General features: G+C 42.3%; 1 protein-coding gene across 2 annotated transcripts in view; it reads right to left on the bottom strand.

Annotated features, from left to right (window-relative positions):
* Positions 1–23,873, bottom strand: part of XPR1 (xenotropic and polytropic retrovirus receptor 1) — a 109,791-nt gene that overhangs the window by 20,141 nt on the left and 65,777 nt on the right. For both annotated transcript variants that reach the window (XM_039730321.1, XM_039730322.1), the window contains exons 3-9: positions 18,562–18,663; positions 12,231–12,454; positions 8,002–8,151; positions 7,387–7,470; positions 6,825–6,906; positions 3,775–3,962; positions 3,366–3,545 (exon numbers count right to left, since the gene is read on the bottom strand). In XM_039730321.1, coding sequence (XP_039586255.1) covers positions 3,366–3,545; positions 3,775–3,962; positions 6,825–6,906; positions 7,387–7,470; positions 8,002–8,151; positions 12,231–12,454; positions 18,562–18,663 — 1,010 coding nt within the window. The remainder of the gene's footprint in view (positions 1–3,365; positions 3,546–3,774; positions 3,963–6,824; positions 6,907–7,386; positions 7,471–8,001; positions 8,152–12,230; positions 12,455–18,561; positions 18,664–23,873) is intronic.

Below are 23,873 nucleotides of genomic sequence, written 5' to 3'. Positions count from 1 at the left end.
CTCCCTTTTCCCAACACTCCCTGATACTGTCTTTATCTGTTTCATCATAGACCATTGTTTTGTCCATGAACAAAGACTAGCTAAGCAAATGAAATGTGAAAATAGTTTTACAGACATATTCCCTGGGAAAAAAAAATTAAATAATAATACTCTTGTTATTTAATTTAGGGAGAAATACTTCAGCACTGCCAGGTATCGTATTTGCAGGGACTCCCCTGGCAGGGAGGAATGATGAACCTGACTCCATGTTCTCAGAAGGCTAATTTATTACTTTATAATACTATATTATATAAAAGAATACTATACTATACTAAAGAATACAGAAAAGATAGCTACTGAATGCTAAAAAGATAATAATGAAACTTGTGACTCTCTCCAGAGTCCTGACACAGCCTGGCCCTGATTGGCCAAAGAGTGAAAACAACTCACAGCAGAATCCAATGGAACAATCACCTGTGGGTAAACAATCTCCAAACACATTCCACATGAGCACAACACAGGAGAAGCAAATGGGATAAGAATTGTTTTCCTTTTCTCTGAGGCTTCTCAGTTTCCCAGGAGAAAAATCCTGGGTAAAGGAATTTTTTCAGAGAATGTGACTGCTACAGCCAGGTGACAGCATAAAACTTTTAAGAGAGTAGAAGTTTTCCACCTACAGGTTATAGCTGAGGAGGAGTCAACAGATAGATCCATGACATATCTGGCACTGGGATCTGAGTCAACCCTCCTCCAGAGCCTGAGCTGCCATCTGAACCCTCCCAGTGCCATGTGCCAGGCACTGTGGCTTTGCCTGCTGCCCCAATTCCAGTGGAGGTACCACAGCCAGCTCCTTGCTTCCCAGCTGAGAAGTGTCTGCAACATCCTCCAGATAAAGATAAAGTCATAAAGCACCAGAGCTGCACCTCAGTTTCAATAACCACTTGCAATTCTCTATCAACAACTCCACAGCCTGAGCACAGACTTCCTGGTGCTGATCCCTGCACTTTCAATTGGTGCTGAGATGCCAGATATCTGAGCTGAGCTGAACACTTGCTAGCTTTTCACCTCTCCCAGACAGGCTCCCTGCACTGCTGTGGCCACTGAGCTCCTGCAGACAGCCTGGGCACGGGGACATTCCCTGGGCTTGGATCCAATTCCTCCCTGTGAGCTGCTCTCCCCAGCCCACACAAGGGCACTCAGGGCCTTCTCATCTGGCAGCAAAGGCACAAAGAATGCTCACCTAAGCACTCAGGCAAGAAAGAAGAGCCTGGCAGGGAAATTAGACTTTACTACAGGCTAAATTACTTTTTTCACTCAGAGGAAGATCAGTTCTGATGTTTTGCTATCCCTCAGGGATTAACACAAGAGATCCCACCCTCAACCAGCAGTTGATGTCGGTCACAGGGGAAGGCAGGAACCTCCTAGATCTATGAGGAAATGATACAACACACTCAAGCATGCCCCTGATTTGGTTCCAGAAAAACTGAAAGTGCCAGTAATACTCTGCTATACCTGGTATGTCAGATTTTGTTTTGGTTGGAAATGAAACATATGAAGCATGTGAAGAAAAATGCTCACCAAACATAATTTTGTGTGAGCAGAACAGTTCTAAGACTTGTGCTATTTAAACCTCCTTTCACCCAGAGAGCTGCTGGCAGCTGCATGGAGAAATAAAATACACCCAGCTGGTCAAGTACACACAATAAAAGCTGCTCTTTATGTGGCCTGGTCTCTTCTTTCCCCTTCCTCCTTCCACATAATGCACACAAGCACATTGTCATTTCCCACCATTAAGGTGATCTTGCATTTTGACCAAGCTTTTTTCCCCTAGGAGACCGTGGGGTGAACTGGCCTCTGCACACTCAAGGTGCTCCAAGAACCTTATGGATGGATCCCTTCCAACTTGAGATACTCCATGGTTTGGTGGAGAGAGACTGCTTACAAGGGCATTTAGTGACAGGACAAGGGGGAATGGCTTAAAACTGATAGAGGGTAGGTTTAGATTAGATACAAGGAAGAAATTCTTCCCTCTGAGGGTGGTGAGGCCCTGGCACAGGTTGCCCAGAGAAGCTGTGGCTGCCCCATCCCTGGAAGTGTCCAAGGCCAGGCTGGACAGGGCTCAGAGCAACCTGAGATCATGGAAAATGTCCCTGCCTGTGGCAGAGGGGTTGGAACTCAATGATCTTTAAGGTCCCTTCCAACTCAGGCTATTCCAAGATCCTACAACTCTATCTCAGACTGCAGCACAGTCTGGAGATCACTGGGACAGGGCAGGAGCTGCAAACAGCCTTACAGCTCTGTGGAGACTGAGAACCTCATCCTGGCAAGATATTAAGGTAAATTAGCAGAGATATTGCTCATGGTTAAAGCACACCCAGTGCTTCCCCTCGCACCGGGGGACAGCAGTCAGACTAATGAGGCTTGGGACTAAAGGTACCTCTGTGAGGGATGGCTGAGTGCTGGAAGGCACAAAGGAAGAAGCTGGCATAGCAGCAAGCCAGCAAATCAAATAACAGAGGTGAGCTCACAGAGGTTAATTCACTGTGTGTATACCTGCATGCACATCCTCAGAGCATGATGCTGTGTCTCACCTTTGCTGTGTTCCAGATAAAGTTAATTGTTTTAATTGGCATTGAAATGATTCTATGAAGAAAACCAGCCAGCCAAACCCTCTTCTGCCCAAAGCTCTCAGAGAAGTGCTAGCAAGAAGAAGGTGTCAGGGGAACCAGCTTGATTAAAGCCAATTTAGAAGGGTGCACAGGGTGGGGAAGAGCATGTGAAACAGTCATTTGGGAAGAAACTCATGAGTCACCCAGCAAGTCTGAAAACTGCTCTTTCAGAGCTCCCACCTTTAACTGGAATACTGAAGCAGCACACATATAGACAATGAATTTACCAGACTTATCTTACAGGAAAATAAAGAGCTCGGTCTCAAACAAAGAGTTGAAGAGCACAAACAGAAAAAACCCCACCCATGAACATAATTTTATAGGCAGTAACTTTTCCAAAGGTGAACCCTCTCAATGTTGGCACTATCCCAGTTTGGGCTGAGGAGCATCCATGCAGCCTTGCCTTAGAGCACTGGACCTCTAACCAATCTGTTTCACTAGATTAAGGAATAAACAAGCAAGACATCCAAGGGTTTCCATACATGCCAAAGTTTGTAAGCAGCTCTCTATAGGAAGGTTAACAAGTCAACTGGTACAGGAAGCAGAATATGCTTCTGCAAACTCATTCTCAAAAACTATCTGCAGTCAACACCTGATCAGGTCTGCTCTATAAATCACTGTGGCATAAGCATCCCCAGCATCCCTCTTTCCACAGCTACGGCTCAGCCACAGCATTTAAACAAACAATTACTTATTTCAACCAGCTTTGACACTTACCAATAGTTTGAGCAGCCAAAAACGGGACTTGTAATATAAGGTTTTGGTAGGGTTGATGAGAAAAAGCAACATGAAGCCGTACAAGATGAGTGGGTTCACCTGCATGGGGATGTAGGTGAATTGACCATATATACATGCCAGCAGGCTCAGGCACCACAAAACACCCAGGAAACCAGCAATCTGCAGGGGAAAAAAACAACAAACAGACACCTAATGAAAACACAGCCCTGAAACCTGCAATGTGTTCTCATTAGAAGAAAAGGGAGAGCAGTGCTCAATCCTGTAATCTAATCAGACTTCAGCAACTTCCTCTTCTAATTGTATTAGGAGTCCTTGCCAGGAACTGGTGCAGGATTTATCCTGCTGATCCTCAGCATGGCTCAGCCACTCTAAAATCCCTCCTGTTCACCTCAAAGAGATGTTGATGGGACAAGTTGCTGCGGGGGTTGAGCTCGAAGATGAGGACGTGGTTGACTCCAGCCTGCCTCCAGCCATAGGTGTTGATACCCAGGAGAAAGAGGAATTCTATCAGGAGAAAGCCACCTCGATAGATTCTCACCAGTGGCCACACATTTGGTCCATCTATAAAAGCCACACCTGGCAGAGACAAAAAAAAAAAGAGAAAGGATTTTAGGGATAACAGAGGTCGTGTCACAAAGCAAGGCTTTATCCTGATCTCAGATGTTTGGCTGTACCCTGAGAAAACAGGGTACACGTGTACACAACTGCATGTTCCAGCAAGTGGAGGACATTTTGCCTGGCCTGCCAGAGGATTTAGGAGTATTCTGGGGAAAATTCCCTTTCCAGCTGCTGTAATCGAGTCATTAGCAGCGTCCCTGCCTCACACTGCAGGCACTAGGGACAGCACCAGCATAAATCTGACTAGAGGCACTTAAATATTCTGCTTTAATAGAGATGAAATCCCAACAGACAGATACACAAACACTTCAGCTCCCCACAAAACCAAGAGGAACCATTTACAGCATTTAAAACAATGCTAAACCCGCCTAATCACCGGACTCAGTACAATGGTAATGCAATACATATTCATGGCCAGCATTACAACACCCAGCCCCACCCTAACAGAAATCCCAGCACAAGGCAGCAGGGCTGGAAAGCCTGTTGCTTCCTTTGTTCAGTTTTCAGGGGTTTGGAAACAAATATGCTTCATTTCAAACAATGAACAGCCATATACAGCAGCAGCTTTCTGCAGCATAAACCTCTCTGCAAAGGACTGGTCACTAGGCACAGGTTTGATAAGAAAAGCATAAATAAAATACAGTTATTAAATCCTCAGTTTTAGTTTCATTGAGTTTCTCACCCACGTGCTATCCAAAAGGGGTAAAAGAAAGAACCTTTACAGAATTGAGGCTAAGAATTTATTCCCACTGGACTGCCTAAATTACAGCCCCAAGTTCTTCAAACTTTTTCTCAAAAAGAGAAAGCAAATCCATAGGGAACTTCATGTGTTCAGCATCTACATTTTGTACTATGTAACTTACAGAGAAAAAGCCATGTATTAAAAAATTACTCCAAAATTGCTGCTTTATATTTAAAACTTTAGACTCTTGGATTCAGGCAAAACAGAGTCAACTTTTGGACAGAAGTTACACACCCTTCAAAAAAGCTGAAAGAAATTACATGTCTTAAATGTGACATTAAGTCTTAAATGTGGAATTGCAAAGAAAGGTTTTCACATTTTTACCTGAAAACCAAGGGAAATTACAAAATGGGTAAGGTTGGAAGAAACCACAACGGGTCATCTGGTCAAAACTTCAAACAGGGCAGAGTAGCCCAAAAAACACTGACTAAGTAAATTGAAAATATCCCTGGTGACAAGTCTAATGGCAGCCTAATTCTCAAACAAGAGCAGGACCACAGTAAGGGCTTGAGATTTTGCATGAAACCTTGCAGGTTTCTGGTTAACAAAACAAATGCAAATTTCTGTGAAATTCCAACCTCACTTACACTCTAGCCTGGCACCTAGGGAAGCCCATACAGAAACAGTGAAGCCTCAGAATTTGTCCTCTTTAGGGTGACACCCTCCTGGGATCCAATTGTAGCTTTGCAGCCTTTCACAGACCCCAAGTGCTGAAGAACTCATCTCTGTAAAATGCTGCTGCTGTACTTTTCAAATCAGGCAGCACTGGGTTACTTGCAGGAGCCATGTTCTGATGCTGTTTCACAAATTCTCCACATAGAACACTAAAATCCTATCTTAGCTGATCAAATCACACAAACAATTTGGCAAAAGCAGCTGAGAGGTTAACGAAGTATGGGCCAATTACAAACACCCACTTTGCACTTGGAATCCAGGTTTTTGCCCAATATCTGCAGTCATGTTCAGCTATCAGATCATGCCTGCTGATACAACACACCTATTACCCACACTGGGTTAGTAACACCTGCTCTAGAGATCTAATCATTTTTATGAATTCCTTCTCACAAACTGCCTCACTTTTTCATTCTTAGCACCGAGAAGGAAAGCAAACACAACCAGCTTCAATCATTTTGCATCTCACACAGAGATCAAACGTTTAAGTAACAGAAATTATGAATAAAGAACAGTTTCTACACATTAAACGGTGCCTTCATGCAGATGGGTCAGGAAGACCAAATGGGAAGCTCTGCAAACAGCTCCTCAAACAGAGGCATTTGATCCCAAGAGATGGCTGGATCCAATTACAGAAACATCCGATTAAAAATTCTTTTAAGTCATAAAAACACAGACATGGGCTTTCCCTAATGCAAGAGCTCCTAAGTTGATTTGTTAAGCCTTTTCCTTTGTACTGCTTAAGCAAGTTACAACACTCCAGAAATCACACACACAATTAGTAAAGCCGCTTGTGATTAAGCTCTGTGTCTGGATCTGCAGTACTACTCTAATCAGGGGCCAAACTCAGAAGGCACAAACCAGAATAAAGCCAGGGCCTGAGAGATGCACCCATTAACTGTAGCTTTTAAACATTCTTGCCAACTACTACCAATAAGAAAAAGTCAATTAATTCCATTAGCAGACTCGAGGCATTGAAATTCTAGGAATTTCCAAATGAATTCCTGATTTCCATCCCGAGTGGCATCTGGCCACATGGCTCTGTGTCTGGTGGTCTTTTCTTTAGGGAGTCAACACCATGCAAAGCTCAAGTTCTACAAGCACCTGTCTCAAGGTGGGCATGGGCTGTGCATTCCCAGAACAATAACTAAAATCTGTTTTTACACATAGATGTTGCAGAATATCCCTCAGAATATCCCTCCAAAAATAAGGAGGACACCAGAAGAAAAGGATTTTTGTCTTCAACACTGACATATACAACATGAGAAAAACCACAACCTACTGCTGAGCAGAACTAGTAGTTCACACCAATGTGCTATGGCTCTGATTTAACCCAGAACATCCAGGTCCAGGCTCTCCCTAAGTGAGGAGAATACACCCAAACCCAGGCATGGCAGGACACCTACCTGAAAGTATGACAGTGACGTTCAGTGCAATGAACAACCCGCAGAACAATCCAACCCTGAATGTAGTCCAGGCTGGTACAGGCTGTCAACAAAGCCACAGCAGAATTAAGGTGAGGTAAACAGGTTATCAGCAAAGTCAGATTAGTTTGCAAAGCCAACTTAAAATCACAAACACAAGCTCCTGACCCCTGATTGCACTCTTGCTTTTGAAGTGAGGTTTTTTTAAACTGAAAGTGCTGTGTAATATTCTTGCCATGTTGAAACAGAGCTTGGGAGTCTCAGTGGCCCCTGAAAAATATTCCAGACCACACAAACACTAAGCATATTGCTTATATTAGTACAAATTTCCTTTTAGCATTTATCTCCTCCCTTCATTACCTTGTCTGCATGCATTAGGAGCAGTAACCTATTTCCAAACCTTCCGGAACTAAAGCAGATTATCTGGCCCTGCCCCACGCACACTCACATCAATTATTTCCACTGTTTCCTTCAGATGTTGAATCTGATTTGGCACCCTGACAAGTTGGAGGAGCAGCCTCTCTCCACAACCCTCATGTCTCACCTGAGCTGCTCCTAAGGGTGGAACACGCAGACGTTTCATTGCCTTCTGTCTGTCTCCATCTTCCAACTCGTTGGTCACCACTTCCTGAGGAGACAAAGACACACACCACTGAAGGTCATCTGGATGATAAGCACGTGGTCAAACCAAACCAAAAGGTTGGTTTCCATGTTAGAGGTGATCCCTGGCCCAGTATTCTTTTAATAGATAGATGTGAAAAGCTCAGCATGCTGCATCAAGCTCCTTCATGGCAGAAGTTAAGGCTGCACTAGGCTTTGCCAAGGGAAAAGCTCCCAGCTGAAGAGAACATACCCATACTGATGTAAGCAGTGCCAGAAGTCAGTGGCATTTCAAAATCAATTATTACCCATCTTGGTGGTAAATACAAGCTACAGAGAGGGCAAAACATTATGGGAATTACGGTGTCATAGAACAGTTTGGGTTGGAAGGGATCTAAAGATCTTGTTCCAATCCTCTGCCACGGGCAGGGGAGCTTTCCACTAGAACAAGTTTGCTCAGAGCTCCATCCAACCCATGCTTGAACACTTCCAGAAACCAGCAGTGACCAAGACCCCGTTTTTGGGGGATTTTTGGCAGTGCCCAGGCCAGCCTCTTCACCTCTGTTTCGGAGATAAGCTGGTTGATCTTCTTGCAGGTGTAGAAGGGAGCCACCTCCACCTCGGCCACCCTCCACTCCGCCCCCCGCGTCGTCTCCAGGTTCTTGTCATGCTTCTTCAGGATCTTGCGGAAGCCGGTGAAGTTCAGGTTCTGCAGGCAAGGGGAAGAACATGCTGGTTTTTAAACCCCAGCCATATCTTAAACCCCAGCCATCTCTTAAACCCCAGCCATCTCCCAGGAAAAAGAAATGGTTCTCTCCCCAGTGCTAGCGAGAAAGGAATCATTAATAAGACTCAAAATGATTGTGTTTATTGTCAGGAAGTTTCTGAGTTCTTACTTTATTATAAGGAATATATAATCCTAGAAAATAAAATAAAAAATGTGGCATAAAAAGGGAGCTACCTAAAGCTATTTATTTCCTGAAAAGCCAGATCACTTCCACCTTCCTGCTTTATGCAAGAAGTGACCTGATGCTACCTTGAAGACAAATAACCCTTAAGGGATTTTCCCTCCTGAAAAATCTGAGCTACTGACTTCTTTAAACTTGACACTGGTTTCAAATCAAGTCCTCCAGTTAAATTCATTATAGAAAGGAAATTTTTGTATGAAAGTTGTCAGTGCTGCAGATTAAATCCAGACAAGTGCATCCCCACAGCAGCATATTTTTTCCAGAGCGTGTTGCACAATGACTGCAAAACCAGCTTAGGCTTGCAGATGTGGGAGATGTAATTCTCCAGTCTGTAGAGACAAGCACACAATGCTTAAAACAAGAAGCAACTGTTGATTTCCAAGTTACAGATGATCCCTGATTCAACACAGTACCTAAGACAGGCAGAGCTCATCACACAGCAGCAATTTCTGTGGCATGATGTATTTACAACCCCGCATTTCACTGTGCAGGAAGTGCTGCCTAAAAAACTCAACGTTCATTCAAGCAACAGCAGAAACACAGAGACTGTGGCAAGACTCACTTCTGGAAAAAGTTTAGAAAGCAGCTTGGAAAGAAAACCAGAGAAAACAGCAAAATGTAATGCCCTGGGGAGAGGCACCAACTACTCAGTGAAATTATTTTCAATGTAATTATGCTTAGAGTGATTTAATGCCAGACCATCCCATCTAGGTGGGAAATGAGGCTGGGGAGACAGGAGCAGGAAGCCAAAGCATTAATGACCTGCCTCATTGCAGACAAGAGACTTTAATTATTTTCTATTGGAAAAGCCATCATTGCACCCCAAGGAGAGCAGAAATTTCACATGAAAAACTGCAACAAAAGGATGATTTTGGCCAGGGACCTTTCTGTGACCTGAAATAACATCCCTTCATCTGCCATGGGTACAAACCCAGCCTAAATCTGGGATGCCCTGGCTGGTTGGGCTATGTTTATACCAGACACCCTAAAACCTCTCCAGTGGCATTTCATCCTCTGGCTGTAAAAATTCTGCAACCTCCAAGTGCATGATAAAAGCATTGCTGGTCACAGTGATGTTTCTGACAAGGAACACACAGTGATGGGACTGTGGAACAGAACAAACATCATTTATGCAGTCTGATATTTTGCTATTCTTGCTGCTTTTATTTGGCAGGGGGCCTTCTCCAAGCCTGACCTCCATTTCTGCTGCATTTTGTGAAAACAAAAAACCCAAGGAAAAAGAAAAAAAAACCCCAAAGCCCCCAAAAAATCCCAAAACAACCAAGACCCTCCACAAACAACAAACAGTGCAACCTAGGCAATAATATAATGCAACATCAAGTAGAATCAAACAGGGGACTCAAAAAAATCTTTGCTCATATATATCAGGAAATGCACAAGCAATTTAATAAAACTGCTTCAGCCTCTATTATTCACCCAATAAATGCACTAGATTATATACAGAATATATAATCTTATATATTCTAAATCTTATATGATTAATTTCTCAGCATTTGTTTGTCCTAAAACACAGCATTTCAAATAGCTAGATTTTTTAATGTATGTACACACTCTAGAATAATATACAGCTGGTAACAATAAATTAATTTTATCAGAAGTTTAATCACTGATAAGTTAAACATGCAAAAGCTGCTCTGGAGACTGCTTATAGCTTCATTTGATGTTTGGTTTGTGTACCTCAGGAATGAATGCATTTGTTCACCCCTAAGAGACTGAGAAATTTGCTTCAGGTGGATTTTCCTTCCTCTGTAACCCAACTCAAGGCATCAGCATTTCATCAAAGCCAGTTTGATACTTATAATGCTGCTGTTGATTTCATTTTTTTATCTCCTACATGAAGGGCTCATCATCATCCCACCAGGTTATTGTTTTTTCTTTTTTCCAAAACTGCAAGAGCTTGAATATTCCTCATTGTTATACTCTAAGCTCAAGAGTGATTAACAACAGTGGTACTCTGGGATTTAGTTTTATGTCTGTTTTTGTGTTTGTATTCCTTGTCCTCAACTCCAATACCAATTTCAAGGAATTTTTCTCATTCTCTCTCTGGAGTTATGTGGTAGAAAGCAGCTCTGCTGCCTCTACAAAGTGTGAAAGCTATCAAAACCAGATGGGGTTTAGATCAATATTTAGTAGACTTACAGTGGGTCTGGACTCATGGAAGCAACAAGCAAAAATATTGCTGTGCAACCTGCCTTTCTTCACTGAGGAATAGTAGGAAAAGATTTCCCAAGGGAATGATCAATGTTAGCCCCTATTTAAATTCTTCATCAAGCCTCAGAATTGATTTTTTTAAATTAAAAGTATAGCTGTCTCCTGTTAGAAAATAAATGTAAGGGAAGAAATCACAGCAGGTAATGCTGCTTTACTCTATTCCTAAAAAGATAGAGATACTCCACCTTTCCCAGGAATTTGCACTAGGAACTACCACTAATAGTTAAAATATTTTATTAAGAAACTCAGAGTTTCCAGACACATGCTCAAAGATAACATCACTGCAGGAGAGGTACAAATATCAGAATTTTGGGAGACTAAGTTCTGTCCATACAGCAGAGTGGTATTCAATTTATTCTGACTGTGAATTTTGTTTAGTAAAATTCTGCAGTAAAGATCTGTCAAAGATCTAAATAAACCTGTAGTCAATTTAAGCTCCAACATTCTCAATTAACAAGCTAGAGCCTCTCATAGTAAAACACTCAAAAACATTTCAGAGCATTTAACTCCAGAAGAGGTAGCCAAGCCAAAAATATATTAACAGTTTCAGATTTTTATTTCAAGATTTTTGGAACAAGATCAGCATCTTCAACCAAGCCAAAAATCCAAGTACAACTAAAGATTGGTTTGTTTTCATACCTCAAGGCAAATGAGCCTGTATCCTGCAGAAATCAAAATATATATTTTTTTAAATTGATGTTTTAGCAAGAAATTCTGATACAGCAAGGTCACAGCCACTACCATGGTAACGCCAAGAAGAAACAGTACATTGGGATTTCAAGTTTCAGGACAAATATAAGATAAAAGAGCTTCTTCCCCAACCTGCCCTGCTTAGAACAACACACTACAGAAGGAAGAGGTCCTGCCTGGACAAAGGTGCTGGGGTCAGCCAGCCCAGAAAAGGAAGAGGGAAAAGTCCAAGTCCTTCTGCAGGTCAGCTCAGCACTTCTAGCTCAGTTAAAGCAACCAGGTGTACACTGCTACCTGCCTTTTCTTCAGAAGTGTTTAGGGTCCCCCAAAAAGGAAAAAAATGAATTAAAAGCTGAGTGAGGCAACTCAAGGTGATGCCTTGTGAAGGCTGAGCTAGAACAGAGGCTGGACAGAGCTAAAGAATAAAGCAGGGATTTATTAGGAGGCCTCAATGGATCCACCTTGGGCGGCACAAGAGCCCAACCAGGGCTGCACCAAAGATGAACCAAAATGGTCACAAAATGGACAACTGGTCACGGGGTCTCACACTTTTGTAAGTTTTAGTCCCATTGACTCCACTGGAGTTAATTGTCCAATTCCAACTTTAACCCATGCAGTCCCATCTTTCTTGTTTTTCTCTCTTCAGCCCACGTTGTTTGTGCTCTTGGGCTGAGATTTGGATCATTTTGCACTTGGTCCCCAGCTAGAGAAGGAATTGTTTTGTCTCCCTGCTCTGTGCAGAGAGCTCACCATCCCTTTACATGAAGCCCAGACCCACACACTAAAGCAGCAGAGAATCTGAAAAACAGCAAAGCTCAAACCTGAGGCACCGAAGGACACACAAAGCACAGAGACATTTACGCACAGCGCTCCGCGGAAACGCGGCCCGTGTGGGTACCTGATAGTTCTGCAGCAGGATGAGGCTGAGGTAGAGCTCGCTGAAGGCCAGTTTCAGGTCTCGGATGTTCCTGTGCTGGACCCGCTCCTCGTGGGACAGGTGGAAGACGGGCTTTCGGCGCCGCGGCAGCGTGGAGGCCCCGCTGGCCTCCTTCTGCGCGTCCAAGGTGGATTGCAGCTCGGTGCGGAGCGTGGTGAACCTGCGCTGCGCTTCCGCGAGCTTCTCTGTGGGCAGGGACAGGGAAACGTCACCCGGGAGGGTCACACAGGGCCCAGCCAGCCCTAAAAACAGCCCTAAAACCAAGTGACGTGCCTGGGGGTGCAGTGTGCTGTAGAGCACGGCCTGCCCCCTTCACAGAGTCAACTCAAGCACTCTGTTCACAGGATGGAATCACAGACTGCCTTGAGTTAAAGGCCATCTCATTTCAAGCCCCCTCCCATGTGTTCCTTGTCCAACCCGGCCTTGAACACCTCCAGGGACTGGGCAGCCACAGCTTCTCTGGGCAAACCTGTGCCACGATCTCACCACCCTCACAGCGAAGAAGTTCTTCTTAATGTCTAATTCAAACCTGCCCTCTGTCACTGTGAAGCCATTCCCCCTCGTCCTGGCACTCCAAGCCCTTGTCCCAAGTCCCTCTCCAGCTCTCTTGGACCCTTTGTGCACAGGAAGGGGCTCTAAGGGATCCCTGGAGCCTCCTCTTCCCCAGCTGAACAGCCCCAGCTCTCCCAGCCTGTCCCTGAGCAGAGGAGCTCCAGTCCTCTGGACCCACCCAAATGGGGCCATGTCCTTTTGTGCTGTGAGCCCCAGACCTGCAGGCAGAACGCCAGATGTGGTCTCACAGGGGCAGAGAAGAAAAGGAAGCTTTCCTCATTAAACCTATGTAAATCTCGCAAGTTCTCAAGAAAAAAAATAAATTAATAGGGTCAAAATCAAGGGGCTGTTGCTTCACCACAGACTAAAGCAGCATTAGCCAGGAACTGAGAGCTCTCAGCTTCCATCCCAGCTTTGATTTCTAGAGGATGCTCAGTCCAGCACCACACAAATACCTGTTAGGGATGGAAGAGGTCCAGCCTGTACCTGGGGACTGCAAACCAGCACAAGGACAGTGGGGCAGACATCCCCACACTGGCTGGACCCTAAATTAATTCTGCTTAATTTAGGGTCTCATCCAAATACCAAAGCACTGACCACACATCTACTCTGAGCACAACAGAAAAGCTGCTCCTCTTTCCCACATAAATCAAGTGCAGCAGGAGCATTAGAGAAAAATCCTGTAAGACAATATTATGAAACATGACAGTGAGTAAGCAAAGCGTTTTTCAGATCTGTGCACCCACTCCTGACTACGTGTTTACTATCTTTTCATGTGACAGTAGGGAAATCAAAGAAGACAAACCCCACACTTCAAATGTGACACTGAATTTTGTTGCTCAGAGAGCAGCACAGCCCCTCTGCCAAGCTCCCAGCGACAGACAAACACAGCTCTGCTTTGATCAGGAGTTACAACACTGCTGGCTGCTGTACATGATCTGCTGCAATAATTTATCCCTCTTTTCCTCACTTTAGAAGCATTGCCTCGTTATTTACTGGTTAAAGAGGCCATCAGCCTGCACTTAAATGCCATTTTGATGTGTTTTCAGAACGAGTCTCTCTCTTACATCTCAAGCATGAAGAAGGTGTGGTGCTCCTTTAAACATGCTGCTTTATGTACTCTCAGAAAACAATATTTTTGGCTAAATAACAACCTTTTAAACCTCAAACCAGCATAGTTAAGACTGTCATCATCTTCTTTGTTCTGTACAACTGGTTCCTTCCAGGCTTTTTTTCCCCTGCTGAGCTTCAGTCACAGCTTTGGCATCTCTGTTGATAAGCAGGGTCACAGAGCACGGGTGCTGGTGTTGGTCAGGAAGATGCTGACCAGGTTCACAGTGCTGGAGCCACCTCCACACAGCAGGACACCCAGCAGTGCACGAGAAACTACACAAAGCTCTGCCCCAACAGCCTCCTGGATGTCAGTATAATTCTCTTCATTAGTATCTTACATAACTCAGTGATGATTCTCAATTGTTCCCCATTCAGATTTGCTCTGATTTACTCTTCCTTTTCCTTTGTCTAACTCAATTGTGCTTGACTGTAAGAGCAAAACTACTCTATAAATAATTTTACAGTGCATAAGGTATTTGCCAGAAGGAGAATGCCTTTCCAAACAGAAAATGGGGATCAATATAGGAAATCAAGTACAGAGGAGCCTGAAACTCTAAACTTCTTGCTTATAAACTTTAATAAAGGAAGAAGATTTAAAATGCAGGAAAGGGCAACTTGTCTCTGACAACTTTCACAGCTGCAAGGACTCCAGCAAACAGAGGCAATGCAGCCCACAGTGAGAATTGTCTGCCCACAACCTACAACCACATTATATTCACCACAACAAGATCAGACTGCCAAAACAATAATCCCTCCCCACTTTGGGAACTCCCTCGGGAAGAAGGAACAGATATCTGTTCAAATCAAAAGCCTTCATATAAATAAAGCTCAAAAGTTCACTCTCTATATTGAAAACATTTATTAAACCATCTGTGATACACTGAAATTTCCTTTAAATCAAATCAGTAGATATGGAAGAGCTTAAATTAATATTTTCAATTGAAAGCACTATTCCATTGTCCCTATGTCCAGAAAAATCCTAACATACATCAGCCTAATAACACCATATTTAAAGAAAATACAATGCCTTGAAATATTTATGACTGTAGCTATCCATAAAAAATGCCCCTCCTGAGAAACAGCCATCCTGTCACCACCTTCTCTCTCCTGCACTGACTCTAGTTATCCCATCCACAAATCATTTCATCTTATTAAAGTATGATTTTTTTACCATCGAGACTCAATGCAGAAGCAAAACAAAACAAAACAAAGTGTGCTGCAGTTCTGAAAACCTCCTAGGGAATCGCCCAGGGAAACAGCAAAGCAGAATAGAAATCAATTTCTCAGTTTGCAGAGTACTCCAAAATCACTGAAGTGTCATATACCACTATCACTAATTTAGCACTGTCTATCACTAATTTAACATTCTGAAAAGTGACTTAAAAAAATATGTTGCTCAAGAGAACTAAAAAAAAAAGCTTAGAAACTGGAACCACTCTTGTGTTGCAGCATTTTGCATGACCTGATGCCCACAGAGCCCTCAGCTCAAGTGCAATTTCATGGCCAAGACTAACAAGAAATCCAAAACCAATAGTGGCAGACTTCAACAAAAGTGCTTGCCATAAAGCAGCAGCTTGGCCCAAAAACTGCTGCTAAAATCCTGACTAAAAGAGCCTCAAGAGTTATCACCTCAACCACGCAGCTCCAAGCTGGTTTTTGACTTCATTTTCCAAGTTTAAATGGAAGTTCACACATAAGGATGATGGAAAAAAGACTGTTGCACTAAAGAACCAGGAAAATTTCCCCCCAGATTCCAATTTACATGGGCATGGGAGTGATCAAAGCCTGTTCCACCAGACAGGAGGTGATCAACAGCCTGAACCTCCTGCCAGATACACATTTTAGTTTTAGCATTCCTTCCCTTCCCTACTTGTACATTTTATGTTCAATATTTTGCTTCCCAATTTAAAGCCAGTATTTCCTACAAATTAAAATTCCTAAATTAACCATGGAAATGTTGCTGGCTACTGTTTAGCCAAGTCCTGATGACTGTGATTTAAAATATAACAAACCTGTCATCTAGAAAATCCCAAACATAAACCAAAACTGGCCACAGATAAATCTTTAGCACTTGAATAGTGTTTTGGTTTAGGGTAAATCTGGGAGAGAACCTCTGAAGGGGTTTTTTCAAAAGTAGATTTAATCAGGTTTTTTCTTAATTGGTTCAGGAAAAATACTTAGAAAGTCTTTTTTTGTGGGTTGTAGCTTGGCTTATTTAGTCTCTTATCAGTCTCTTCAGTGCTGTAAATGTGGCTCAGGCCAGCTTTGTAATTTTGTAAATGGTTGTGTAGGGTTTTATACAGTTGTTTTCTACTTTTATTTTATTTCTATTAGTAAAATAATTCTAAAAAATTAGAACCATTAGTAAAAGGAGTGTAGGCATTTACTAGGCATTCCTCTGCTGGAAACCATCTGAAAACTTTACTGCAATTCTCCTATCTTTCAGCTGGGGATGGATCTCCTTGAGCACAGTCAAAAAAATTGCAAATTTTTTATCAATCTGATTTAGGTAATGGCAGTTTTCCTTTCCACTGAGCTGGGGTGATGGGCTGAGGAATTAAGGGAATGTTTGAGGGGAGCACACAAGGAAGGGAAAAAGAAAAGCTTTTGCTTTTCCACTCCAGCTCTGAGTGCTCCATGGAGGAATTGGGCCACCCCAAGAGGATGAGGTTATTTGTGCTGTGGGTGATGCTCACTGAGAAGCTTCAGCCTAGGGAAAGATGATGAGGAAATGAAGCAGAGATCAACAGAAAATTTGATTTTCTTGAAAAATGAACAATATTTACTGTCGTAAAGACAGGGGTGCAATAAGCTGAGTAATAAACCTATAATAAATAGGATGTGCCAGGTCATAATCCAAGCCAACACATGCCTGGAGTTACAATAGGGTCCAACATGACAAATTTCTGACAGGACTAAGGGTAGGAACCACTGATGGAACATTTCTTGCTGCAGCTCAATGCTAATAACCCTAATAACAGGGTTTCCATTCTATGAAAGTCACGTGCTCTTCTGCAAATAAAAGACTTATTTTAATCTTATCACAGGAGATTTTCAAATTACATGTATTCTCTCCTGGAACCTTTTGAAATGACAGCTAGCTGAGGAAAAAAGCCAACCCTACTCTATGTTATTAATGCCATTTTAAACAATGCTGGAATGGGTGTGTGTATGTGGGTGCACGTGTGGCAGCAGGTCCTCATTAGGGGAAATTATAAATCTGTATTGTGCACCTAAATTGACAGAACTTCCTGCACAGAGTCTAGCTCGCAGTGCACAGGATCTGATATGGCTCAGAAAGGAAGTTTCTGAGCATAAAACCCTCAGAAGATCTGGGATAGAACAAGATGTTCCAGGGAAACAACACAGAGCAGTGCTCTGAGTTAGGTATGTATGAACTGTGTGCAGAAAAATGCCTACAAAGTAAAACCCAGCTGACCTAATAAAAAAATATCAATTTTACCTAAAAAACTGCCTCTTGTCCTGACACCCACACTGCTCCAGGGAGCTGGAGAGCAGCACAGCCAGCCCCAAGGAGATTTACTTCCCTAGATGGAAGCTGAAGAGAGGGGAGCTGCAGTGCTCAGCCCCTGCATCCATCATGCTTTCAGCTCTCCTCAAGCTCACAGCCCAGATCCTGGCTGGCAGTAAAAGAGCCAGCAATAAAGTCGTCACCCAATGGTTATGAAAATATTTTTGCACAATTCAGCTGTGCCTTTGTTATCAGATTAAAATCAGAACTAAAAAAGGGTACCATATTGTGGTGCAAATCCTGTTTATAGCACCAAGTTAATAAATCAACATGAAGAGGAAGCCAGTGCACTGCTGTATCTACACTTAAATGCTTTTCTAGTTCAAGCCCCATTTTAAACCTCACCAAAAGAGGCTGAAAATCATCTGAAGTGTAATGGCAGGAGGAGCCAGAGCACACCAAGCCTTTTGTAGCAATTTTACAGGGTGAATTTCCAATTAACCCGTTCTAAAGTTGTTTTCAAAAGACAGGGTGGGAAGGCAACTTTTTCAGAGGAAACAACAAAAGCCAGCACTTGGTATACGACACCTAGAAATCCCCACTCTTACCATGACAACATTTTTACTCAAAATACACAGCCCATGGCAATTGCTGCTGGGTTTTGTACTCCAGAAAGCTGCAGGGATTTCAGTGAGAGCTCAGTGTTTAAAAACTTGTTGGACCCATCAAGATCAAGGTACCACACACAGGCAAGCCCATGAGAGCTGTTCCTGCAGAAGCTCAGCAAACACCAGCTAGGAAGCTCAGCACACCTAAATCATGGCCAGGAGATTGTAAAAAAAAAAAATAAAATTGAAAGACTGGGCCCTTTAGTTTGAAGAGCAGCTCCATAAAGTTCAGCAGGACACCTTGAAAGTTCAAAGAAATGAAATCACCTGCCATTCATTCTCCCTCCAGCCAGGCTTAGCCAGGTTAATACCAGGGTTGAACTCCAGATCTGTGATTAAACCAGAGCAGTTTTCCACACAAACCCGCCCTCTAATTACCTGATGGTAGACCTGCATCACCACTGTGCTTATCCTCAAAGTTTGGGACCTTCAGGCCCTTTTTCTGTGGTTGGATTTTCCACAAATACACACAAAATAAGCACCTTACCTGAATAGAAAATGTTGATTTTGGCAAGTTCTTTCTCACAGGTTTGGAAGAATTTCTCTTCAAACGTGGCAAAACATCTTTTCACCGTGTCCTCATCTGTGTCTACAAAACAAAACAGAAAAACAAAGAAGTTGTGACAGAAGGACATAGGGACAATTTTACAAGTGGCTGCCATGGAAATAGTTCTTCAGAGCAAATCCATCTTTGTCATGCAGAGGAAGAAGAACAACCAAGTCCAAAGGGCTGGAGGGAACACATATTTGCTTGTAAAAGGAATTGCACCAAGACAGAGAAGGACGTGCTCATAACAGCACCCTGACCAAAGTTCCCCAAAGTTTGATCCTTCAAACCTCACAACCCCAGACCTCACAACTCCACTTTTCCTTCAAAGACCAAATCTGACCCTAAATGTTCACTCCAGCTTGGCAAACATTTGTGTTCAGAAGGAAAACACCAAGTTTTTAACTGAAGCCTCCACCTGATCTTCCAGGAGGACTCGCTGGCTTCAGCCACCATTGCCACCTTCTCACCAGGCTAATCCTTCAAACACAAACATAGCACCATACACAAATCCATAGAGAAATCCATACAGAAAACTGTATGGAAGCTTCCCTCCTGGAAAGCAAAAGCTTTTCTCACAAGCAAAGTTGAAAGAAAAAGGCCTTGTGATTGTGATCAGATCCACAACTCTCCTTCACCCCACTGCTCTGGAACAGTTTTAATTATTCTTCAAGAACTACATACAATTCCATAATTAAAGTCAAAACTTTAAATTAAAGCAGCTATTCAGTCACCTTGTTGTTATAAAAAATATAGAGCAGAATCTCAAAGACAGAATGCATTTTCTAGTAATTAAGAAATTAGTTTAATGAGTAAAAAAAAAAATCAAGACAGGCTATAATTACTAATTTCAGTACTGTCAAAAACCAAATGTTCCTAATGCTGAAGCAAAGCAGACTCTTCCTACCCTCCCATAGTTACAGCCCCTGAATCTTCATGCACTCTCACAGATTGCAAGGGTTAGTGTTAATGAAAACAGGAAAATTAAGACTTTATTATGGTCTCAACAACATTGAGAAGCAGACCACAGAACCACAGAATTGCTTCAGGTTGGATTAAGATGAGTGAATCCAATCATTGGCAAGCCCACCACTAAACCATGTCTCCAAGTGACACATCCACACGTTTTTGGAACACTTCCAGGGAAGCTGATTCTACCAGATTCAAACAGATGTTGAAATAAATGTTATTAAATTGAGAACACAAATGACTACATTGAAATTTCATTCACTATCACATACACATATTGGACTGTCATAACCAAGAAACTCTTTCTTTTAACATTAATTTCTACGTAAAACCAACCTCAAGAGAGTATTTAAATACAAAATTCCAACATTTAGATTTTTCTGGTTTGGCTCTGATATTAAGCCTACACAAATGTCAGTACCATTTTTAAGACATGGCATGGAAAGAGCAAAGAACACAACGCAAAACTGCAGTGCAGGGGCAACTTTGGAAGCAGTCTGTTTTCTTTTGGAGTCTGATGATGCTTTGCAGAGTAAACAGAGAGAAAATAACCAGTTCTGCCTGGTGTTTGTAACTCCACCACCCAAGGGCTTGTAGGGAAGGATTCTCTAGCCTGTTCCAAACTCCAGGCTTTGGCTCCCAGGGTTATTTTCTCATCCAACCATTATACTTGCAGCTCTGTGGCTACTCCTGAGGATGAGGACTCCCTCCCTGGAGCACACAAACCCTGGGATGAGAGAGCTTGGGCTCCTCTTTGCTGCAGGAGAACTGCTGGAGTGTCACTCCAGCCCTGCTGCAGGGCTCTGGACCAAGGATGAGCAATCCCAGAGGGCTCCCACATGGATCCCTCCTCGTGGGCAGCCTGAGCACCACAGGCACAGAAAATCAGAAAATAACTCTGCTTGAGGGCTGCTGAGTCCTACCAGCAGAGTCCCCACAGCTGCAACACCCCAGCCCTCCCAGTAAGGCTGATCTGAACTTGCCTCCAAGACTTCCAAATCTCTGACCTGAGAGCAAAGCACAAACAGGGGAGGGGGTGAAGCAGCAGAAGTTATTATGCAATACTAAAAATGCAGAGATTTTATTCACTAGATGCCTGAAACTTTGCAAGTAATAGGAATTAGGAGGTACCAAAGCAGAGGTGACTCTTGAGGATGGACCTGAAAGGCAAATTGTCCAGCAGAAAGAATTTATCCATGTCTGGCAGAAAAGTTTATCTGACATGGGGGAACCATCATCTCCTGCACTCAAAAAATAAGTAATAAAGAAATAAAAGCACACAGGCTTACTGCTTTCCTCCTGTGGAAACACCACATCTCTTCTGCCCTTGCTTGTTTTTATGTTTCAGTATACTCACAAAATAACAGTAAGACCAAGCAAGTTTTTTAACTTCTGGCACTACCAAAGGATTAAAAAAAAAATAAAAAAGAAAATCTCTTTAAGCATGGAATATATTTTTTATCCATAAAGTCAAGTTTGAATGTTTCTGTGCAAACAAAACAGCACCTTCTAAGAGACCAACAAGTTCAGTAAAGCAACCCAGAGGTGAACTAACATAATCAATGCCAAATAACACAATTAATGTCTTGTTTTGCAAATTATTCACTAGTTCAAGAAATTACAAATAAGTGTGTTGAACAGTTGGTCATAATCTAAAGTTTAGAAGAGGAAAATGGACTTTGAACACAAACCAACTCCTACTGGAAGCCCTTCCAAAACCCTTGAGATTAGGAATTCAGGTCTCTATCTCAACCTCAAAACACTGCTGACTCAGAGAAAAGCAAGTTCTACATAAACTGTTCAAATTCCTTCTCCAAATGTCAAATGCTGCCTTATAAAAGACATTTTGCTGACCAGGGTAGATGCCAGACTCAAATAAATAAATAAATTACAAAATCAGGAATCTCTGTGAAGAAAAGGCTTCCCTTTGGTCCTGGTCCCACTGCAGTTCAGTCATTGAGCTGCAATAAAAGACAAGTGCTGCCAAGGCTACTGCCTTTATTTATTTATTTATTCATTTATTTATTCCCCCCCAAGGCTAGGACAGGACAAGGCTGTTTTGCCATGAGAAAATCACAGTGCCAGACCCCTGGCCTTGGCTTCAGGAGCTCCATGACAACAGGGGATGTTTCTAAAAGGCATCCAGCTCTAGCTGCCAAGGAGGGCTGGCCTAACCTTCCTTTTGTTCCTTTTCTATAGCCTTCATTCTCCATTTACCCTCAGCTCCAAGCAGACTGTCTGATCAATACTGCACCTTCCAGACCTCATCCTCCTATGGATTCCCTGTCCTGAATTAGAAAAAAAAAAAACCACAGGAAGCCTGCAAACCTCTTGCTTTTACTTGCAAAGCCCAAAGCAGCAGCAATCTGGATATACTCCCCCCTGCTACATTTTAAGGTTTGCAGAGAGCTCAGATGTTGGCACACCTAAAACAGAACCTGAAGTTGAAAAATTAACATCCAAATTACATCCCTAAGTTGTCCCAAGCACTCATTTCTCAGTGCTCCTCTCAACTTTTTCATTTAATTTCTCATTTTTTGCAGCTGTAGGATATAAACAATGATCAGCACCCCAGGCAGCTCTGCTCACTCACTCCCTTGCAAGAACACACCAGTAAAATTTTTATTTTAGAAAAGAGCAATGCCCTTTAAAATAATCATTTTAATAAGTCCTCTACTCTTTATCATGCTGAATTTTAAAGAGCATTTAATTTAAAAAGATTAATTAGCTTTGTTATGAGATGAGCACAGGTGTGGTTCTCTGAATCACCTTCTGTTTGCCACAAAACAGCTCTGAGTAATATTATTTCAACACTTTAGCTACAGAGGAGGAATCTCATTTATGAGGAGGGATCTGAAATCTAGTCAGTGAAATAAAAATAAAAATCAAGCTCAACATTGGCATTAAACACATCAAATAATACTGAACAGGTGATCACAAGTTTAACATCAGCACCACTTTGAATACACTAATTTTTTTTAATTTTTCCATACCCCGTACCCAGCACTCAACCAGGACTACAGCAACAGATCTGTGTTATGAAAAATTAACAATATTTAAAGGGTAATTTTCTTCTTTCTATAAAGACAGTAACTGCTTGTACTTCTAGGGCCAGTGGCACACCAGGGGGAAAAAAAAAAGAAGAAAAAGCCACTTTTATTGCTACTGAGAATGCGAAAAAGTGGATCACTATAATGAAAACATGTATCTGTCTCCAAAATCCCATCAGCTTTGTCTGTCTACTCAACCATCACAATTCTCTCATACCCTTGACAGATCTGCAGCACCAAAATTCTCATTTCCCCAACCTTTTTACACAGCACAGTGAAACTCTGCATGCAAAAAGAAATCAGATTATGAAGTTCCTTAGTGCAAAGACTGAGATTATTATCTTTACACTGCTGGTGTTTATTGGGGTATTTTTCCAAAGGAAAAGTTTTTCCACAAGGCACTCCCTTTCTCACTTGGGTCAGCTGCAAATTGGATTATTTACTGAAACTTTCAGTAAATTAATTATTCACCATGAACTTTTATGTCCCATCTTGGGACAAAGAAAAGTTTGTTTGCACAGACTTTTACATGCTTTAAGTACAGCTAAAGAAATGTCTTCCTAGGATTTATTCTTGCTTGTAGGAAGAAGAAGGAAGCCAAATAAATAAAGGAACAAAAAAAATTCTGCTTGCAAAGAAAGGAACATTTGTGTTCATGTTATTCCACCCTAACATCTGAGCTGTGAGCTGCACATGTAATGGTGTGCATCTCTTCTGGAATTTATTCCATCCACCAAAAGTGGACCTAGAATTAAAATACTGTCAAACCATCAGGGAAGAATCTTCTTGAGCTAGCTGATATTAAAAATAATGTCAAGAAAATTCAAAGCAGGCTATACCTGCTTTTGTGAGCCAGCACAGAGGAGCTCGTCAGCTCTCCACTGAACAAATCCTTTAGCCCAAATTAGATCTGGTTATTAAATTACTGCCTTAAACCCAGCAATAAAAAATGACCACTCAGGTAGCAAACGAGGCTGGCATTGCCAGGGTTTATGGGTGGGCAGGGGAAGGAGGGGACCAGAACTGCTGCCAGTCACCAACACAAGTTCTCTCAGGTTTTGCTTCACTATTTTGTTGTTTTCGCCAACTAACCCAGAGTGAACAAAACCTATTCCAAAATACCTTTAGAAATTACAATTTTCAGATTGACAAAAATCATGCTGCCTTAGTTTTTAGACTCTATCACTGAAATCTTACAAGGAAACCAGCCAGATTCTTACAGCTGGTTTGTTT

The sequence above is a fragment of the Passer montanus genome, unplaced genomic scaffold (genome assembly GCF_014805655.1).
Source record: "Passer montanus isolate IOZ18808 unplaced genomic scaffold, ASM1480565v1 scaffold71, whole genome shotgun sequence".
NCBI classification, from domain to species: domain Eukaryota; kingdom Metazoa; phylum Chordata; class Aves; order Passeriformes; family Passeridae; genus Passer; species Passer montanus.
The sequence above is the reverse complement of the archived record's forward strand: the minus strand, read 5'-3'. Positions and strand labels throughout refer to the sequence as shown.